General features: G+C 42.8%; 1 protein-coding gene across 1 annotated transcript in view; it reads right to left on the minus strand.

Moving 5' to 3' along the window:
* The window catches only part of DNAH14 (dynein axonemal heavy chain 14), a 415539-nt gene that overhangs the window by 71912 nt on the left and 322605 nt on the right, over positions 1 to 21022 (minus strand). The window contains 7 exon segments of the mRNA XM_073628322.1: positions 1480 to 1601; positions 2506 to 2731; positions 4746 to 4966; positions 6651 to 6791; positions 14417 to 14512; positions 16545 to 16676; positions 19109 to 19268. Coding sequence (XP_073484423.1) covers positions 1480 to 1601; positions 2506 to 2731; positions 4746 to 4966; positions 6651 to 6791; positions 14417 to 14512; positions 16545 to 16676; positions 19109 to 19268 — 1098 coding nt within the window.

A 21022-nucleotide genomic window follows, 5' to 3' on the forward strand; every position in this document is an offset into this window, starting at 1 on the left:
AATGGCTTAAAAAAAGTTTCAGACACTTTTGAGACTTTTGGTGCCCTGGTCTGAATGTAATACCAAATGTCACCTTAAGGCTACTCTAGAGGGCAAATATATATAGAAATATAGGTAGAACTCTGTGTCATACATGGAGAGGTCAAACACAGGAGTGGTGACTGGTTCATTTGAAATACAGTGCCTTGAAAAAGTATTCACCCCCCTTGGCATTTTTCGTGGTTTGTTGCCACACAACCTGGAATTAACATGGCTTTTTTGAGGATTTGCATTTAATTTAAAGAACATGCTCACAACTTTGAAGATTTTTTTTTTTATAATTGTGATGCAAACAACAAATAGGACAAAATAACAGAAAAAGTAAAATGTGCATAACTATTCACCCCCCTAAAGTCAATACTTTGTAGAGCCACCTTTTGCGGCTATCACAGCTCCAAGTTGCTTTGGATAAGTCTCTATGAGCTTGCCTAATCTTACCACTGGGATTTTTGCCCATTCCTCCTTGCAAAACTGCTCCAAGCTCCTTCAAGTTGGATGGTTTGCGCTTGTGAACAGCAATCTTTAAGTCTGACCACAGATTTTCTATTGGATTGAGGTCTGGGCTTTGACTAGGCTATTTGCATGTTTCCCCTTAAACCACTCAAGTGTTGCTTTAGCAGTGTGTTTGGGGTCATTGTCCTGCTGGAAGGTGAACCTCCGTCCTAGCCTCAAATCATACACAGAGTGGTACAGGTTTTGCTCAAGAATATCCCTGTATTTAGCACCATCCATGTTTCCCTCAACTCTGACCAGTTTCACATTCCCAACTGCTGAAAAACATCCCCACAGCATGATGCTGCCACCACCATGTTTCACTGTGGGGATGGTGTTCTTTGGGTGATGTGATGTGTTGGGTTTGCGCCAGACATAGCATTTTCTTTGATGGTTCAATTTTGGTCTCATCAGACCAGAGCACCTTCCTCCATACATTTTGGTTTGATACACATATCAGTTTTTTTATTTCTGAAAAATAGTTTCATGTGTGTATTTTTCTAATTTTACTTCAACTTAGACTATTGTGTTCTGATCCATCACATATAATTCAGATTAAAGAAAAACATTGAACTAAAGGCTGTAATGTAACAAAATAGGTAAAAAGCCAAGGGGGGTGAATACTTTTGCAAGGCACTGCAACTATAGCCTTTAATCTATGATCTGTAGAGATACTTTGCAGGCTACTGTCCCCAACTCTATTTTGTTAACGATGTGGGCTAATACCCATTTTGTAGTGCTCTACGTCTATGTATAGCTACCAGGCATTTCTTGTGTGCTACCTCCGTGATAGAGTTATACCTTTAGTGTTGTTTGTTACATTATTGGCTTTGTTATGTGAAAAATCTGTATAAAGGCTTTACAGTTTTTCAATAAAACTTACACTTAAAAAAAAAACAGGCATGGAATCCCAGAATCCTTTTATGTGGATGCAAAATTACACCTTACCTAAAATTTTGATTGTACTCGACTTCAGAATCACCTAGTCGTATAAAATCTTGTCCAGCCCGACTGTGAATTTCTTTACCCAAAACTGACTTTAAACTTGGATCCAAATCTTCTGAAACATCCTAACAAAGCAGAACCTAATAAGCAGGTTGTATCTGAATACTAGTAACAGTATTAATATATACTATTGCTACTAATTATAATTGTATTAACAATAATAAATATTCCCATAGACACACTCCTAAACCTTGTGGACAGCCTTCCCAGAAGAGTTGAAGCTGTTATAGCTGCAAAGGGTGGGCCAACTCAATATTGAACCCTACGGACTAAGACTAGGATGCCATTAAAGTTGATGTGCGTGTAAAGGCAAGTGTCCCAATACTTTTGGTGATATAGTGTATCTGTTTGATAGTGTATCTGTTCGATAAGTGCATAAAAATGCCTGTTGATCCTGACAGAAATCTTGCAAGTTCCTAACCTGTGCTCTGCCTGTGCTGCACTGAAATCTGCACTGTTATCAGTTTGGCCTAATTTTCCTATATGGACTACAGAACTACTTTCCCTTTGTTATGAGGGAGAGTAGGAGATATTCTGCAGTCATGTCTTAGGGTGACAATGCTGCTCCTTCATAAAGATAGTACAGTAAGTGACCCTAGGACAGTAAATGCGTTACTGGCTAGGTGAAAATAAATTTTAAAAAAGCCTGAAAAAGAAAACAAATGCAGCCACCACATCTGAAGACTGGTAAGGTACAATATATTCCATTTTTCTTCTGGAGTTTGTATACCATTTGAAATGGTGCCCTCTGCCTGGTTCTCTTGTGTGGTAGAGCTTTGTAAATCTCAGCATCGAATGGACAGAAATACAAGCCTTTCAATTTAACTCATTGGTGGCACAATTCCAGCCAAATATGACCAAATGCCACCCACTGTTTGGCACATAACTTGGCTATATTGTTCAAACAAGTACCCTTTTAACCAGGATAGATAGACACCCCATGGAAGGAGTTATGGATTTATAAAACACCTGTAATAGTATAGGTTCCCCAAGGCGTATGGCATTTTCCAAAGTCTTCATATAGCCGGGGTCTGAAGCCAAAACCTTGTGCAGTTTGTTGCCTTCCATCTGGCGAATCCAGTTATAGGCTTGATCGTGGGGGTCAATAAGAAGAGGCCAGCGCCGACCATTCTTTACCAGTATGGCATTTTCTGTGGAGTATGGGTCTAGGGGTAACCCTTCACTTTGCCACTTCCTTACCTACCAAACACAGAGGGGGACATTTTATCACAGCACTGAGCAAATGAGGGCACTATGGCATTGCATGATAATATTACAACATATAGATATAAAAACTTTACAAACTGGTAGTTAGACATTTGGCATCCCTTGCCAGGGCAGAATCCCTCATTAAAGTGGTTGTAAACCCTTACATATAACCAGTGAAATGACTGGCCTCAGGCGATACACAGAGATTAAACATGAAAGCTGTCTTAATAGCATGGTCAATGGCCCAATCGCTACATTCTACCCCCCCGGACACATTGCCCAACATACCCCTTTATGGCTTAATCCATTATTAACAGAATTTATCTCTATACCTGACCCCCAGATTTGGGTGGTAAAGGGCATTAAATATCTGGAATAGATATGTGTAGATGGAGAATTTAAGACTTTTGAATCTCTAAAAGAGTGTTTCTCAACTCCAGTTCTCAAGAAGCCCCAACAGGTCATGTTTTCAGGATTTCCCTCAGATGAAACGGCTGTGGTAAATACTAAGGCAGTGAAACTGATCAAATCAACTGGGCAAAATAATGGAAGGCCTAATAAACATGACCTGTTGGGGCACCTTGAGGACTGGAGTTAAGAAACACTGCTCTAAAAACACAGCTTGACGTTCCTAATGTATATCTTTTTAGATATCTTCAATAGAGGCATGCTTTTTAAACACAATTCGAGCAGCGACCAGTAGCCTTCTATACCTCTACCCTTGAAGATGTACTTAGAGATGCCACCCTCACCAACACACTTTCCATTATATATAAGACTATGTCTCCCTCTGTCCACTCGGGGTTGGAGACTCTAAATCTAAATGGGCACTAAACCTCCCTAACTTAGACAATCTGCTCCTGTGGAGTGCTGGCGGTGCTCAGCAGACCCAGTGGACTTTAATAACATCTTTTGGCAATGCCCCCATATTTAAACATATTGGGAAGCTGTACACTCTGTGACCACTATCAGGGTACCTCGGACTGTGGAAGTATGTTTGCTGGGTCTGGTGGACACTCTGGCCTATCTTAGGGCCTCCAGGACTCTGAATTATTATTGTTCTATGCAAGAAAAACTATTCTGCTCCAGTGGAAATCCCCTTTTGGCCCCAAGTCTAACCTTTTGGAAAAAATTAATCAATGCTAGTCTGCCATTATACAAAGCCACTTATTTAGCGAGAGGGTGCCCCAAGAAATTCCACAAACTTTGGGACATTTGGGTCCAAGATCCTTCCACTAATACTAACCTTGAACCCACCAGTTAATAATTCAATTTGCAAGGTGCTAAAAGAATATATAAGTATGGCAGAGAACCAAAAAATAATTTTGCACTCCAGGGAATTGTGACTCCCAGCTTATAAGAACAAGGCTCAATATTAACTTTAGTAGCTAATACCCTACAACATACAAATATGCTCCTTAGCTAATGGAGCAAGTTGTTTCGTTTCAGTGACAATTTTGGCACTTAGGATAAGTTTTTTTTTTTTTTATGCTTGGTTTTTATTTTGTTTGTTTGTATTGAATTGTATATGTGCCAAGCCTGGGTATGCCCAATAGGCTCTGTTTTTGTATCTTAAACATTGGAACCTGAAATAAAAAGAATTACAGAAAAAAAAATCCTCCTACATATGTTGTACCTGTTTATCTGCAATCTTAACTTCTCTACATCCAATTAAAGTGCAGAATTTATAAAGCTTGTCAGAGCTTCAAGAAAACAGGGGATGGAGAGCTGAAATTAGACACTGCGGAGCTCAGTGAATAGAGCTCTGAGAACTGATTGGAGGGAAGGGACATGCCCCCCTTCACACAGCTCACAGGACAGCTGAGGCTGTCAGTCACAAACTCTGCTTCATGCTTATAGCAGAGTAACAATGCAGCAGACAGAAATGAAACTTAGTGCTCTTAATTGAGACAAGTACACACAATAGAGGAATATGCTTTGTTCATATTTAGTGTCTGAGGTTTACAATCACTTTAATGATTTTTACACACAGAGAACACCTTACCTCACTGCTTTCTGCCATTGCTCTAATGATGGAATAGTCTTCTGATACTGGTATCTTGTAGTTTCTACAGATTCCCAACCACTGCTCAACCAGCTGTGCCCGATACCCTGATGTAAACACACCACAGTATGCGATGAATGCAGCTGAAACCAGGACATCACCAATGATTCCATACAATCGAAGGTCCAGCCTGTCCACCGACTCCTTCCAGCGTACCTATGTTTGGGAAGCAGTGCTCTGATCAGGAATAAAACATAGCCTTACCAATGGCTTAAATGTGAACATACGGGAGTTCAATTAAAAAGCAGTGGCAACAAATACTGCAGATATATAAAGCATAGCAATGTCATTTTCAAGTGTGCTCTGCACTCTGTAAGTTTTGGAACTCTGAAGTTATATCCTAGAATCTGTTACTATTATTATGTTTATTTTTAATAATGATAAATTGTATACTATTTCATTTATGATAAATCATTTTTACCTGTCTTTTTAGGTTATGACTACACAAAATGTACTTTGTTTTATTACTACATAATCATACACTTTAAAGGGATTCTTCATTCTGAAAAAAAAAGTCAGCAGCTATAAATACTGTACCTGCTGACTTTTAATAAAAGGACACTTACCTGTCCAGAGCCAGTGCCGTCAGTCTTTGGGTCCCCGGCTCCGGTATCTTTAGTGTGAAAAGCCGGCTGTGACTGATTACAGCTTCACAGCCAGCTTCCCACTGTGCATGTGTGAGCCGCACTTTGTGAATGGTCCTGCAGCCTTCTGGGACCTGTGATGTTTCCCAAGAGGCTGTGGGCAGGGAGGGAAGGGGACAAACGTCCTCTTGGCTCATCTAAGCGATTCGAGCAGAAGTGGAAGCAGGTACCTGTGAAAACCACCAGGTACCTGTTTCCCCCCAAAAATATAATGTGCCCAGAAGAGGAAGAAAAGCAGAAGTTCCCCTTTTGGGTGAAGTTCTACTTTAAATTCTTAATTTAGATTTTATATAGACAGTGATATTTATATTTACAGTACATTACATTGCAATAAACTTGTATCTAGGCTGATGATGTGGAACTTCAATTCTAGATTTACTTATCCCACATACAGCATGGGCTGACCATGGAAGCCCTTTCGGGTGTGCACCCCCACTGGGTGGTAATAAGGAAAAACTCCAGGGATCCACCGATCTATTAAATCTCTTAAAGTGATGTTAAAAACATACAATGTTTATTTTTCTATGATCCCTTATATTTATGTATAAAGTGCATGGCACTGTATTTAATTCAGTCACAGGCCGTGTCATACACCTCCGGCCTATGGTGTGTATGTGCTGGGACTAACAGGGAGGTGAAGCCTCAATCAATCATCATCTTATATCCCACACGCATAGTGTTTAGCAATATGAAGACATAAAGGAGAAAGGAGGGAGGGAGAGTGTTATTTACCACTGTGTATACATCCACATGTGTGTCACATGGGCTGCGCAGATAAGAAAAACAAACAAATGAACAACTTAGAAGGCAACTGAAACTGGAGCATGTTCAGTAGATGTCGACAGCTGGTCTACATAATCTCAGGCTGCAGTGGGGGCACAGATAAGGAGGGAGGGACAGTGAACAACAAGATCAACTACAATGTTTGCAATCTATAGTGGATGAGTGAATATGAACACAATATAATATAGCATGTATTGACAGTTTTTGATGATTTGGGATTCATGACACTTTAAGAGAAAAAAAATCCAAAACTTAAACAAATGTTTTAGCCATAGACATACTTTTAGCTAAGAGGGCAAATACAAATATCTTAGGTAATAGGCAAGCCTGAACAATAAAGGAAAAAAATGTTCAGATTTTTGCTTGAGCCCAATTGTGACTGGTTCTCTCTAAACTATAGTTCTGCATAGTACCTTCTCCTCCTCCAGAGCGGTGATCAGCACTGAGGCCCTTTCCAGGCGTTTGGTGGTGAGCTGTTTCCTGTATGCCAGCTGGTCTTTCTCTGTCACACTGTCATTGTACTGTTTTTGAAGTCGCTGCTGATGTTCTTCAACCTAAATGGCACCCACAACATTTATATATAAGTATAGATTAACACCCTGTATGCATGACAGCCCAGACGAGGTTAGAGGTTAGCTTCTGATGGCTTTCTACACCTGGAAAGCTACCATATGTTCAAATATGACTTCTGAAATCCTCCTAACTTGATTATACCAGTAAGACATGCACAGTACAGCAAACATATGGCTCAAGAAAGAAGATAGGATACTTGTAGATTTTGCTTCTTAAAGTATATCTAAACCTAAAAACAAAAATGCAACATACTGAAGCTTGGATGTGGTGGCTGCATTCATTTGAATTTTTTAGGGTAAGAACATTTTCAGCAAGTTCAGAAATAAAAGTACAAATATCCTTATTCTTCTTGTGTAACCTACTAATCCCACCAATCCACCATGTAATAAAAATGTTACAACCATGGCTGCTTACATACATACAGTACAATGGAGAATTGGGACATGCTGGGACGGGAATAGTACTGTCTGCAGGACCACCAGCTGAAAATAAAGGTGAAAAAAGGCAGGAAAAAAAGAAAACAAATGTAGCCACCACATCTAAGCACTGGTAAGCTACAATATGACATTTAGCCAGGGCCGGCCCTACCATGGGTCCCGCTGGGTCCAATGGGCCCAGGCGGCACTTTGAGAGGGGTGGCAGAGGCAGGCCTTTACTTAAAAATCTTTTTCCTTTTTACATTTGTCCCTGAAATGTCCGTTACTGACATCCTTTTGCTGTAAAAATCCAGAGGCTATAGCTGCTCTGCCTCTCCACTGCCTTCTCAGCCAAACTGGGAACGCAGTGTACCAGTGTACCTGCCCCCTTGCGCCCTGTTTGACTTCAGAGCAGGAGATGCGGACTTCTGGAGGACAGCAGAGGGAGGAGGGTACAGCCTGCAGTGTGGGAGGGACTGCAACCTGGTACAAAAAGGTAAGCTGGCTGAGCTAAACTAAATGTATTCTAGTGATTGCTTACCCTGGTGAGCAGGGGGAGGGGGAGGGGGAGGCTGGGTTTCCTCTAGCAGGGCTCCTGAGGCTGTTAGATCGATTTTCTGTGTGAGAAGTGCACTGCTTCTGGAGGAAGGACATGTTCTGAGCTTCTTCCCGCCATCTGCCTACCACACCAAGCACTGAGGTGAAAAGGTGTGTGTAAGGGGACTCTGATGAAAGGTGACATTCTGGGGGCTTTGCCGTAGGGTGGGACTCTGATGTAAGGAGGGACTCTGATGTGAGCGTGGCGCTCATCCTGACTGCTGTACTCTATATGTTTTGTTACTTACTCCTGACCCACGTACTCTGTACTAGGGATGAGCCCGATGTTCGAGTTGAACGTAAGCTTGTCTCGAACATCGGGTGTTCGCCGAACAGCGAACAATATGCGGTGTTCGTGGCAAATTCGAAAGCCGCCGGAACACTGTCAAAGCCTATGGGACACTAACAATGAAAAATCAAAATGCTAATTTTAAAGGCTTATATGCAAGTTATTGTCATAAAGAGTGTTTGGGGACCCGGGTCCTGCCCCAGGGGACATGTATCAATGCAATTTTTTTTTTTTAAATGGACGTTTTTTCGGGAGCAGTGATTTTTTTAATGCTTAAAGTGAAATGTAGCACCCTCTACCATAGGTAGGTACTAGAGTGAAGATTTTTGTCAGGGAGACTGCCAGTGCAGGTCAATTTAGGCAGGCCTATGCTTTAGGATAGGCCTGCTTGTTTTGATCTGGGGCAAGGAGTGGTTAGTGCAGCAGTGGGTGTGACCACCTGTGCTCTAGTTCTGAGGCGCCTCCCCTGCTTCCAGGGAGAATGTTCTGGGAGAGGGGCAGGGCCTAGGACTGGAGTGGCAGGCAGCTCATGTAAGGAGCCCTACCCAATCCCCAACTGGAATTGGCGGGGGGCAGGCCTCCCATATAAGCTGAGGTAACAGTCCACTGGGGGGGTTATCGGCCGGGAAATGTGGAGAATGGAGTACTAGGCAGAAGCTGGGCCCCCACCCCATCTGGGGGGGGTGTGTGAGGCCTAGCGGAGAAGCCCGGGAGAGCTGGGAAGGAACTTCATCTTTACACGGTCATAGATAAGGAAGCTTCATCCGTACATGGTCATGGATGAGGTGTTCTGGAACAGAGGGGTTGGAGAAACTGCCGGAACGTATGTCCAGTTAAAGTTCTCCATCATGGACTCGGGGCAGGAGAAGGTCGGTGAGTCGACCACAGTGGCCAGAGGAGAGACTGTGGAGAAAGTGTCAAATCGCTGCAGCCTGAGGGCACAAGATTTGCAGTCCAGGCAATCTGGGAACAGTAGTCCACCAATCAGCACATGTTACTAAATTACTAGGCTGCCGGGGAGAGGTACTGCAGACCTCTGGCCTAGTAACAGTACAACCAAATCTAGCCAGCAACTGGGACTGTTCAGAGTGGTCTCTTTTGTCAAAAAGAGGATGATGTGACAGGAAAAGTAATGATCTACAGTGGAAGTTTGTGCAAGAGGGTGGAAGTCCTGGGAGCAACAGTCTGCAAGAGATACACAGAGGAGGAGAAATAGTCTGCATGGTGTTATTCAGGGGAAGTGACTGTAGATATTATGTGTACATAGTACTTCAAGGCTCAACCTTCGTTCTAATTCTTAAATATAATGGCAAAGCAAATTTTCTACGGGCATCCCATATTTCCTTTCCCCCAACCAAGTTATATCCCTCAATAAAAAAAAAAAAAAAAACAACGCAAAAGACTGTTCATTGTCTCAGAAGTGATAGATGGAAGTTTGACAGCAGGGTGACATGGTGGATGTTAGTTACTAGTAGCAACCAAGCGCTACAGAAACAATAAAAATTAAATATTCCTTTAAATATCACGCCTGGGGGGTGTCTATAGTATGCCTGCAAAGTGGCGCATTTTTCCCGTGTTTAGAACAGTACTGCAGCAAAATGACATTTCTAAAGGAAAAATTGTCATTTAAAACTGATCGCGGCTGTAATTAATTTTCGGGTCTTGGCAATATAGATAAACCTCATTGAAAAAAAGAGCATGGGATCCCCCTCCAGTCCATTACCAGGCCCTTTGGGTCTGGTATGAATATTAAGGGGAACCCCGAACCAAAATTTAAAAAAAAATTGCGTGGGGGTCCCCCTAAAATCCATACCAGGCCCTTCAGGTCTGATATGGAAATTATGGGGAACCCTGTGCCAAATTAAAAAAAAAATGGTGTAGGGTTCCCCCTCAAAATCCATACCAGACACTTCAGGTCTGGTATTGATTTTAAGGGGTACCCTGCGCCATAATGAAAAAAAATGGAGTAGGGGTCCCCCCCAAATCCATACCAGACCCTTATCTGAGCACGCAACCTAGCAATCCGCAGGAAAAGAGGGGGGACGAGAGGGTGCGCCACCTCCTGAACCATAGAAGGACACATGCCCTTAACATGGGGAGGGTGCTTTGGGGTCTGACCCCAAAGCACCTTGTCCCTATGCTGATGGGGACAAGGGCCTCATCCCCACAACCCTTGCCCGGTGATTGTGGGGGTATGTGGGTGGGGGGCGCTTATCAGAATCTGTAAGCCCCCTTTAACAAGGGGACCCCCAGATCCTGGCTTTCCCCCTGTGTGAAATGGTAATGGGGTACTTCGTACTGGAGGGTGTTCGGCTCATCCCTACTCTGTACATTAAACTGTACATAGACCTTACCAAGGTGTTCATTGTGACAACAGTTGCCGGTTTTAATTAAGTTCTTCTGTAAGGTAGCCTCAGTAAGCCAAAAATATCCCTTTTTTTGTGAATAAAAACATATGTATAATGCAAACATTTATTTAAAAAAAAAATGATCCATTGATTGAGATTTATTTGTGTCTGTGAGATAATCATTGCGACACAGTGATTAGAATTTTATGGGTACAAGGACTGTGGTATGTTTGCATTGTATACAGCAGATGCAGATTCTGTTTAATCCTCTTTTAAAATGCTCCCACTGGCCATGCCCATTGTTTGCCATGGTGCGCTATGCGTGCCGAAGGTCATCATCTCCCTGGTAGGGGTCCCAGTGCATTTATTTACCCAGGGGCCCATGATGCTGTTAAGGTGGCACTGCCCATGAGAGGCTCCTGGTGACTTTGCTGGGTCACCAGCTTTAAGTCTCCTTCCACTCTGCATGTCGCCAAGCTTGTTGCCCCTCTGCATGGGTATGCCCACATTAATGTTGCATCAAAAAGATGGCTGCCAAAGGATGGCCATCTGTAATCCTGGGGGCCCCATGAGTTGACAATCCACCCCTGCCATCTGGGCTCCGGAGATTGACCACCTCGCTCACCCACCTGGCCGTCACCTCTCCCTCTTCCCAGCCAGACTGCATCGCTCAGCTGGGATTGCTGCCCACACGGACCAGCTACAGACAGGCTCTGGAGAGGGCAGATGAGGGAAGGAGGCGGAGCCACAGCTACCACAGCAGCGTGATTGGAACTTAGCCATTACCTCACCCAATGCCCGCCACTGGGGTACATGGGCACACTGCAGGATGGACAGACAACAGGGACACCCGCGCCACCACCACGTTATTAGAGCCAGCTAGGCCAGCCAGAAAGCGATCAGCCCGGCTGGACTATCTGCAGGTCACAGGTGAGTCCTGGTCCAGACACCCTGTCCTCTCCTCCTTCCCGGGGGGAGACTGCATGTGGCCCCAGAGATCGCTATGGGGGATTGACTGTAAATTGTAAAGTCGAATGCAAATGTCATGCTAATTTCATATGTGGGGGTCTGGGGGAGGGCACCCTATTATATTATATCTGGTTGACTAAGGGCTGGTTCACACCAGCACAGTCGGTACAGCTAAGGTGTGCTGTGTGCGCATTTCCAATGCAGTAGGTGAACACACTACCCTTGCGATCTGCTGCATATGGGTGCCAATGTATTGTTAATGGCACCCCAAGCACAGATCGCAAATGCAGTGTATTTACAGGCACAATATTGCATGTTACCACAGTACTTTACGGTTTGGTGCAGTGTGTTTTTAAAAGTAGTGCAAACACTACTTTTTCCGCAGTCTTTTAAAAATAAGCAGTTTGTCAAAATGCTCCCCACAGGAAAGCATGTGTTCCCATGTGATCCTGGTATAAAATGGCCCTTAACCTAGGTTCATACGTCGGTGTTTAGTGCAGGCCATGTTTGCGTGGTGGGCGTGGTTTTTTTTTTTGGGGGGGGGGGGGGGGGGAGACAGCATTTCATTCTTTGACTCAGGTAGCACAATGTATTGAAAATAAAAATACATATCTAGTTTTGACTGCGCTACCTCCAACAATATAACACCAAGTACCACACTTTTCCTAAATGGGTCATATATGTGATATAAACAAAACAAGTCCACATGTGCCCAATAGTGTAAATTCACTATTGCATAATAACACCACTAAAAAGCTGTTACATATAGTCCATATAAAATTAATGTGCAAATGGAAACGCGAATCCCAGTGTGGGCTTTCCACTATACATGTGCTGTTTTCAGTGCTCCTCGTTCCTCATCTGTGATTAATGTGACTTATTCACCACTTCATTGACAACACCACTACCATATGGATTGGCCCCTCACCAGATATTGGTATGTATATATGCCTTTGGTTCATTAAGGGGTAACCATTCCACTTTTGCTGCTTGTTGGCCCCAAATGCAATTAGAGCAAATAAATCCGTCCTCAAAAAAAACAACAAACAGTGATCATAGCGCAGTAAGCTAACACTGTTTATTTAAGACCATAAAAAAGACTGTACACTGACATGTTTTAGGTGCCCATGGGCCGGCACCAAGCTTATCCAGCAGTTTGGATGGGTAATATGATGTCGCCGCAGTGTTTCCTTGACCGGCGCACGGTGCAAGCCTCGTTCCTGCTCGGCCTACGGCTTGCGGTTCAGACCTCGCTTTCGCCCAACAGGAAGTGACGTAGTGACATTACGTATTTTTCCTAGCAGCCTCTACGCGTTTCGCAATAACAATTGCGTCATCAGGAAGCTCTAATTGCATTTGGGGCCAACAAGCAGCAAAAGTGGAATGGTCATGTGGAACGAAGAGCACTGAAAACAGCACATGTATAGTGGAAAGCCCACACTGGGATTCACGTTTCCATTTGCACATTAATTTTATATGGACTATATGTAACAGATTTTTAGTGGTGTTATTATGCAATAGTGAATTTACACTATTGGGCACATGTGGATTTGTTTTGTTTATATCACATATATGACCCATTTAGGAAAAGTGTGGTACTTGGTGTTATATTGTTGGAGGTAGCGCAGTCAACACTAGATATGTATTTTTATTTTCACCTTTTGGATGAATTTGTTTCTTGACTGCAGCAACTAGTTTATATATGTTTTATAAGTTTTTTCAAATCATACTTTTTTTAATCATAAGCTTTTTTGCGCCGGTGTCACTTACACACTCACATAGCACAATGTTTTGGATTAGCCCTGCCTTTATCCTTTTAGGTTTACATACACTTTAAAGAGGAACTGAGGCTGTGGGGGTTATTGAAGCACTTGCCATAATATGCATTGCATACTTGAACATTATGACATACTTTCCCCTTAATTTGCACAATTTCAGTGGTGACAGCTCCATGTTCTCTGTCACCACAACTACCTTATTCTCCACCATTGCTTCAGCATCAGATGTTTTTCCTTTTCGATTATTAGGCAACTAGTGATAATACAGTTCCCGCACATGCATGCTGAAGTTACGTTATCTCTCTTGGCTGTCACTCTTGGCGTCTTCCAGACGCCGAGAGTGCACCAGGAGTGTAAACTGTATTGCAAGCAGTGTACATGAAAAAAAAAAAAAATCACAACAGTAGGAGAGAGGGTAACAAGTCTTTGTCTTTATTGCAAAAGGGACATACAAAGTCATATTTGTTTTAAACTTCAGTTCCACTGTGATAGCACCAATTCATAATACAAATTGACAAAGTATGAAATATGTTTATGTATCAATTTAAACCTGAACTCTATACGGAGATAAAAGGTACCCATTAATGCAGTTCTCTATTCATTAATAAATCAAAAAGTTTGTTTTATTTTTACTGAAAGCAGTGTAAATTCCTGAATATGACCAGAAATTAGCCTCTTGCAGTCCTTGTACTGCAAAGCTTAGAAGGGAGAGAGAGAAGCAGCAGAAGAAGCCATTTAGTTGTCCTGTAGTGCAAGGAGTAAGCGGACACAAAGCAAGAGCAGAGTGACACTATCCAGTCACAGGATGGGAAAGAGACATTTCGTCTAGGAAAATAGGAATAACGTGATTTGTTTCCTTTATTCTTTGCTCCTGAATGCTTCATTCTCTTTGTGCAAGCCTCGTCTCTTTGCTGCCTGACCAATCACAGCTCTTTAATGTCATCCTGTAAAATGCAGGACTACTGGTCCCACCCACAACCCAGGATATCAGACAGGTACACTGCCAGGGAAGTGAGGAATAATGTATATTTACCTTATTTATCATCCCCTTGGAAAAACAAAGTGCTAACCCTTCCAGAGGGGTAGGTGACCCACTGAAAGGGTAACAGTTTTTCCTCCCCAGATCTTAGCTTTAATCTGTTTATTTAGTTGTATGTCACGAATATACATTTATGTTGAGAGCCATGATGAAAAAAGATGGCACTTTACCATGGATAAATTGGCCTGTTTCTGTCCAAGTCTTTCCTGGGCCAACTTCAAGGCCTCCTGAGCTTCTGCGACACGATGTTGTTTGGGTATCACCATCTGGAATAAAACAGGACATGCAAAATGTCAGCGAGGAAAATTGCTGTAATTTGACTTTGATCTGTTTTTCAGTGTGATTATGTGTACCATAGTGAACCATAGTGAAGTGCAGGAAGGTGGGCCCAAGTTATAGATAAATAATGCGGTATTAGAGGGTGTTCCCAAGCTATAGGACAATAGTAAGGCACAGGAAGGTGGGCCTAAGCTGAGGGACAATAGTGAAGTGCAGGAGTTTGGTATTAACGTATGGGACAATAGTGAGGTGCAAGAGAGTGGGAAAAGTTATAGGACAAACGTAAGCTACAGGAGGGCAGGACCATGTATGGGATAATGATGAGGTATAGAAGGGCAAACATTTTTACATTCCTGATGATGCGTGTGTGCGCGAAACAGCTGTAGAGGTTTATTATTGTACTAGACCTGAGGTCCCGGTCGCCTCTCCGCTTCAGACTGGCGGTGTGCTATGTCAGTGTAAGCTTGCTATTTTTGTATAATGTTTTGAGCCTGAGGTCCTGCCGCCATCTTCCCTGGTTGGATTGGCAGCTTTTTATGCAAGTGCATTTGGCACAATTTTTTTATATGTTTGTATGTTTTTTATACTGGTTCATCAATAAATACTGCACCATCTTTTTGTTATTGGTGACCTATTGCTTCGGATGGGATCCTCTAAGTTGTTTTTACTATGAAAAAGAAAGTTTTCTGGTCAAGATTCATATCCCCATTCTGAAAGAAGGTCCCTTGGTTTGGATAGAGGTGGATAATCTGAGCTAAGGATGATTACATACCACTGACAACCTGGATCCTGTTAAATGTCTAATTCTTAGACAGCAACTACATTTGGTCAGTGCATTTTTCTGGCATTGGTGGAAGTCGCACTGAGTGACTGGATTACTAGAGGAGGGAGATCACCTGGAATATAATACTTTACACCGTTTTACAAGACTTACTTTAAACTTGCTTTATGTTAAATATATCTTTTGAACATTTTCAATTCAGACTATCACAACACTTCAGGTGTTTTGAGTTTTCAATAATTGTATTGTTGAAAATGGAATCGCACAGAGCAGCCGCGAACCTCTTCTTTTTGGGTCCCCCGCTGCTGCACCTAGCTCTCCCCTCTGTCCAGAAGCCACTTCCCGTGGGAGCACCCGAGCCCTGCCCCCCCCCCCCCCCCCCTCGTCACTGGCTTTGGTTGATAGCACTGGGAGCCAATGGCTCCTGGTGCCCCAGAAAAGCCAGTGAGATCCGGAAGTGATGGGGGAGAAGAGCCGCAGACCTGCATGGCGCTGGATAGAATGAGGTCTCAGGTAAATAAAAGAGGGGGGGTGGGTTGGAAAGGGGGGTGCTGACACCTAAACATTTTTTACCTTCATGCAAGGAATGCAATGAGGTAAAAAATGTTTAGGCTTTGCAATCACTTTTAGGGTCCTTTCACACTGGGGCGGGGGCGTAGTCGGCGGTAAAGCGCCGCTATTATAAGCGGCACTTTACTGTCGGTATGCGGCCGCTAGCGGGGCGGTTTTACCCCCCTGCTAGCGCCCGAGAAAGGGTTAAAACCACTGCAAAGCGCCTCTGCAGAGGCGCTTTGCCGGCGGTATAGCCGCGCCATCCCACTGATTTCAATGGGCAGGAGCGGTGAAGGAGCGGTATACACTCCGCTCCTTCACCGCTCCGAAGATGCTGCTGGCAGGACTTCCTCCCGTCCTGCCAGCGCATCACTCCAGTGTGAAAGCCCTCGGGGCTTTCACACTGGAATTAAAGCAGCGGCACTTTCGGGTCGGTTTGCAGGTGCTATTATTAGCGCAATAGCGCCTGCAAACCGCCCCAGTGTGAAAGGACCCTAAGTGCAGACATACTAAATGAATACATTGTGTAAAAATCTTGCAGAAAATCCAACACCGCAAGGGTCAAACTTAACATGTCTCATTATTCATGGACAGCCTAAATTTTGCCATAAAATTAAAGCCTTCCTAAAATTTAAAAACATCCTTTACATTGCTTAGTTTATTCTTCTAACTTGTGGCCTGCATACCTTGTGGACTTCATGATAGTGCTCTAGAGCCAGCACCCACTGACAAAGAGAACGGCAGGCCGTGGACACTAAACCAACTTTTTGTGGGTTAAAATCCGGGGTGCTTGTATATTTCTTTAACTGATGGAAAACCTGTAAGTGGATGATAGCAAAGCATTATGTGACATAAAATCCTTTCATAATTTAAAGGTAAATTATAGATTTTTCTCAGTGAGCACATATTTTGAGTTATAATTGCAGCGTTTACCTTAAAAGTGAACTCCAGTAATTATTTGCATTGCATACTAACATTGGCCCAGCTTAGCACAATGTAAGTATGCATATCTTGTGCTTGATGGATTGCTGGGGAAGCTTAAAATCACTGTAGTATTCGCACTACTACAGTGATAGACACGATCTTCTGGGTCCTGCTCAGGTTCTATGCGAGCAGCTAACCTGCTGCACATTGACCACGGGGGGGTCGCTCACTCGACACTGCCGCTATTTAAAGAATGCTCTGTATTTTTTCAATGAATACCAGGTGTTCTTTGATTAGATGGGGTGGAATACATTATTCCACTGCCCCTTCTCTCCACCTTGTTTAATCAGAGAATGCTGTGTATTCACAAAAAGAATACAAGGCTTTGTATGAATGGCGGCAGTACCAAGTGAGGCACTTCTGTGGTCAGTTCTCAGTGGGGAAGCTGCTCCAATAAAACCCGAGCAGGACCTGGAAGATCATGATTATCACTGTACTACTACAGAAATTTCCAGATTCCCCAGTGGTCCATTAGGTATACAATATGTATACTTATGCCCCGTACACATGGTCGGACTTTGTTCGGACATTCCGACAACAAAATCCTACGGATGTTGGCTCAAACTTGTCTTGCATACACACGGTCACACAAAGTTGTTGGAAAATCCGATCGTTCTGAACGCGGTGACGTAAAACACGTACGTCGGGACTATAAACGGGGCAGTGGCCAATAGCTTTCATCTCTTTATTTATTCTGAGCATGCGTGGCACTTTGTCCGTCGGATTTGTGTACACACGATCGGAATTTCCGACAACGGATTTTGCTGTCGGAAAATTTTACCTCCTGCTCTCCAACTTTGTGTGTCGGAAAATCCGATGGAAAATGTCCGATGGAGCCCACACACGGTCGGAATTTCCGACAACACGCTCCGATCGGACATTTTCCATCGGAAAATCCGACCGTGTGTACGGGGCATTACATTGCGCCAAGCGCGACTAATGTAAGTATGCAATTCAAATAATTCCTGGAGTTCAGCTTTTAAAAATATTGTTTTGTTGTGACTCACATTTAAGCATTAAATACTGTATAGCCACACTACTTAGAGTGAACCCAAATACAAAAAGTGAATATTTTTTGCTGTTATAGATAGAACATCTAGAAATGTTAACTGTACCATGATGAAGCTACATTTTATCTTGCTTTTCTCTTGACAGAATAGCAGTGCTCTTTCTGTGCCTTGAGTCTCATAGCTGTAAATCTGCAGTAAGATTATCTAAGGCACTGCTGTCTCTGACTGCTAATCTCACCATCTCATCTTTGGAGAAGGATTTGGTGATGCCATGACTGTGCTGCTCTTTTCTCTTTGCTGGAGAGGAATCTGTACCAGAGGACTTGCAGTGTAATAATCTCCCTGCTTCTGCTTTATTCTGTCTTTTGCCGCATACACACGATCGGAATTTCAGCCAGCAAAAGACCGATGAGAGCTTTTCGTCAGAAAATACTACCGTGTGTATGCTCCATCAGACTTTTGCTGGCCGAATTCCAGCCAGCAAAAGATTGAGAGCATGTTCTCAATTTTTCGGTTGGAAAAAGTTCCTATCCAAAAATGGGATCGTCTGTGGCAATTCCGACGCGCAAAATTCCTACGCATGCTCGGAAACAATTTGACGCATGCTCGGAAGCATTGAACTTAATTTTCTCGGCTCGACGCAGTGTTGTACATCACCACGTTCTTGACGGTCGAAAGTTCAGCGAACTTGTGTGACCGTGTGTATGCAAGGCAAGCTTGAGCGGAATCTCGTCGAAAAAGCCATCTAATCTTTTTCCGACGAGAAGTCCGATCGTGTGTACGCGGCATGTGGATCTATGCTTCTTCTGCCTCATCTGCTGCTTCTTTATCATTACTCCACAAGTCAGGCTGATCTCTTTTACATAGTTACATACTATACATTCCATTTAAAGGAAGCCTGCCACTGAGAAACATGTAATTTCTGGGGATCCATACTAACATAATTCTAAATATCATCTATATATAACAACTCGGTACAAAATACTAAATTCAATGTGGGTGGGGACAATCTATAAACATCTCTGCAATGCTCAGGTATAAGACAGTATAGTCATAGTATGGTAAAGAATAAAAGATATCAAAAAAGAAATTCAAACCTTTAAGTTTCCACTGTCAATTCCTACTTTAACTTCACTTTAACTTCACATTTTTACATTAACATGTTGTAACATGTAATCATTTTACACATTTAAGCAATCACTTCTCACTGATTGGTGGACGCAGGGGGGGGGGGATGTGGCTTTTAATAACAATACCTTCTCTGGCACGCTGTCCTTGTCGAGGTTGACCAGTCTCTTGAGGAACCCCTGGTCTCCAAGGAGTAGCTTGGCTGTGGCCCAATCAGGTTTCTTCTGTAGAAGCACGCACACAGCATTCATGACCGTCAGTACCAGGAATGGGGGATTAGTGTACACTCTGCATGATAGTGTTCAACAGTTAAACTGCAGTGTTCAAAAGTTAAAGCAAGCTTAATAGATGACTTTTGTTTTTGTTAATGACAAAGGTTTCATATTTGACTTTTGTTATCTGTCACAATTTTCTGATATCAGTTAGTATTACTAGATAGCTGCTAGCTCATACAACAGGCCTGGTTAGAACTAGAACAGGGACCTTTGGCTTGGGGGGGGGGGGACAAGGAGGAACAACTGGCCCTTTCATGGCAGGGACAGTTTCCTGTGGGCTCAAGAAATTGCATATGATGCAGCCATGATTGGTAGGCCTGGTAAGTAGTTGGTGTTGCAAAGGACAAGGTTTATTGTGACACATCTTTTCCCACTTACTTGCTGCATATGCTAAAAAAGAAAATATAAAGGATAAATTGTATACAATGAAGAACTTTATGGATTAAACAAGATAACTAGTCACAAATCACATGACTAGAGGATTCGTCAACCTTCGGTCCTCGAACTTATACAGTGGGGATCGAAAGTTTGGGCACCCCAGGTAAAAATGTGTATTAATGTGCATAACAAAGCCAAGGAAAGATGGAAAAATCTCCAAATGGCATCAAATTACAGATTAGACATTCTTATAATATGTCAAAAAAAATTTAGATTTTATTTCCATCATTTACACTTTTAAAATTACAGAAAACAATAAAATGGCGTCTGCAAAAGTTTGGGCACCCTGCAGAATTTATAGCATGCACTGCCCCCTTTGCAAAGCTGAGACCTGCCAGTGTCATGGATTGTTCTCAATCATCGTCTGGGAAGACCAGGTGATGTCAATCTCAAAGTTTTTAAATGGCCAGACTCATCCGACCTTGCCCCAACAATCAGCACCATGGGTTCTTCTAAGCAGTTGTCTAGAAAACTGAAAATGAAAATAGTTGACGCTCACAAAGCTGGAGAAGGCTATAAGAAGATAGCAAAGCGTTTTCAGATGTCAATATCCTCTGTTCAGAATGTAATTAAGAAATGGCAGTCATCAGGAACAGTGGAAGTTAAAGCAAGATCTGGAAGACCAAGAAAAATATCAGACAGAACAGCTTGCAGGATTGTGAGAAAAGCAATTCAAAACCCATGTTTGACTGCACGATCCCTCCAGAAAGATCTGGCAGACACTGGAGTTGTGGTACACTATTTCACTATAAAGAGATACTTGTACAAATATGGTCTTCATGGAAGAGTCATCAGAAGAAAACCTCTTCTAAGTCCTCACCACAAAAATCAGCGTTTGAACTTTGCAAATGTACATATAGACAAACCTGAGGCATTTTGGAAACAAGTTCTGTGGACCGATGAGGTTAAAATAGAACTTTTTGGCCGGAATGAGCAAAGGTACGTTTGGAGAAGAAAGGGCACAGAATTTAATGAAAAGAACCTCTGTCCAACTGTTAAGCATGGGGGTGGATCAATCATGCTTTGGGGTTGTATTGCAGCCAGTGGCAGAGGGAACATTTCACGAGTAGAAGGAAAAATGGATTCAATAAAATTTCAGCAAATTTTGGATGGTAACTTGATGCCATCTGTAAAAAAGCTGAAGTTAAAGAGAGGATGGCTTCTACAAATGGATAATGATCCTAAACACACCTCAAAATCCACGGGGGATTACATCAAGAGGCGTAAACTGAAGGTTTTGCCATGGCCTTCACAATCTCCTGACCTCAACATTATTGAAAATCTATGGATAGACCTTAAAAGAGCAGTGCGTGACAGACAGCCCAGAAA

This window comes from Aquarana catesbeiana, linkage group LG04 (genome assembly GCF_042186555.1).
Source record: "Aquarana catesbeiana isolate 2022-GZ linkage group LG04, ASM4218655v1, whole genome shotgun sequence".
In the NCBI taxonomy this organism is placed as follows: Eukaryota; Metazoa; Chordata; class Amphibia; order Anura; family Ranidae; genus Aquarana; species Aquarana catesbeiana.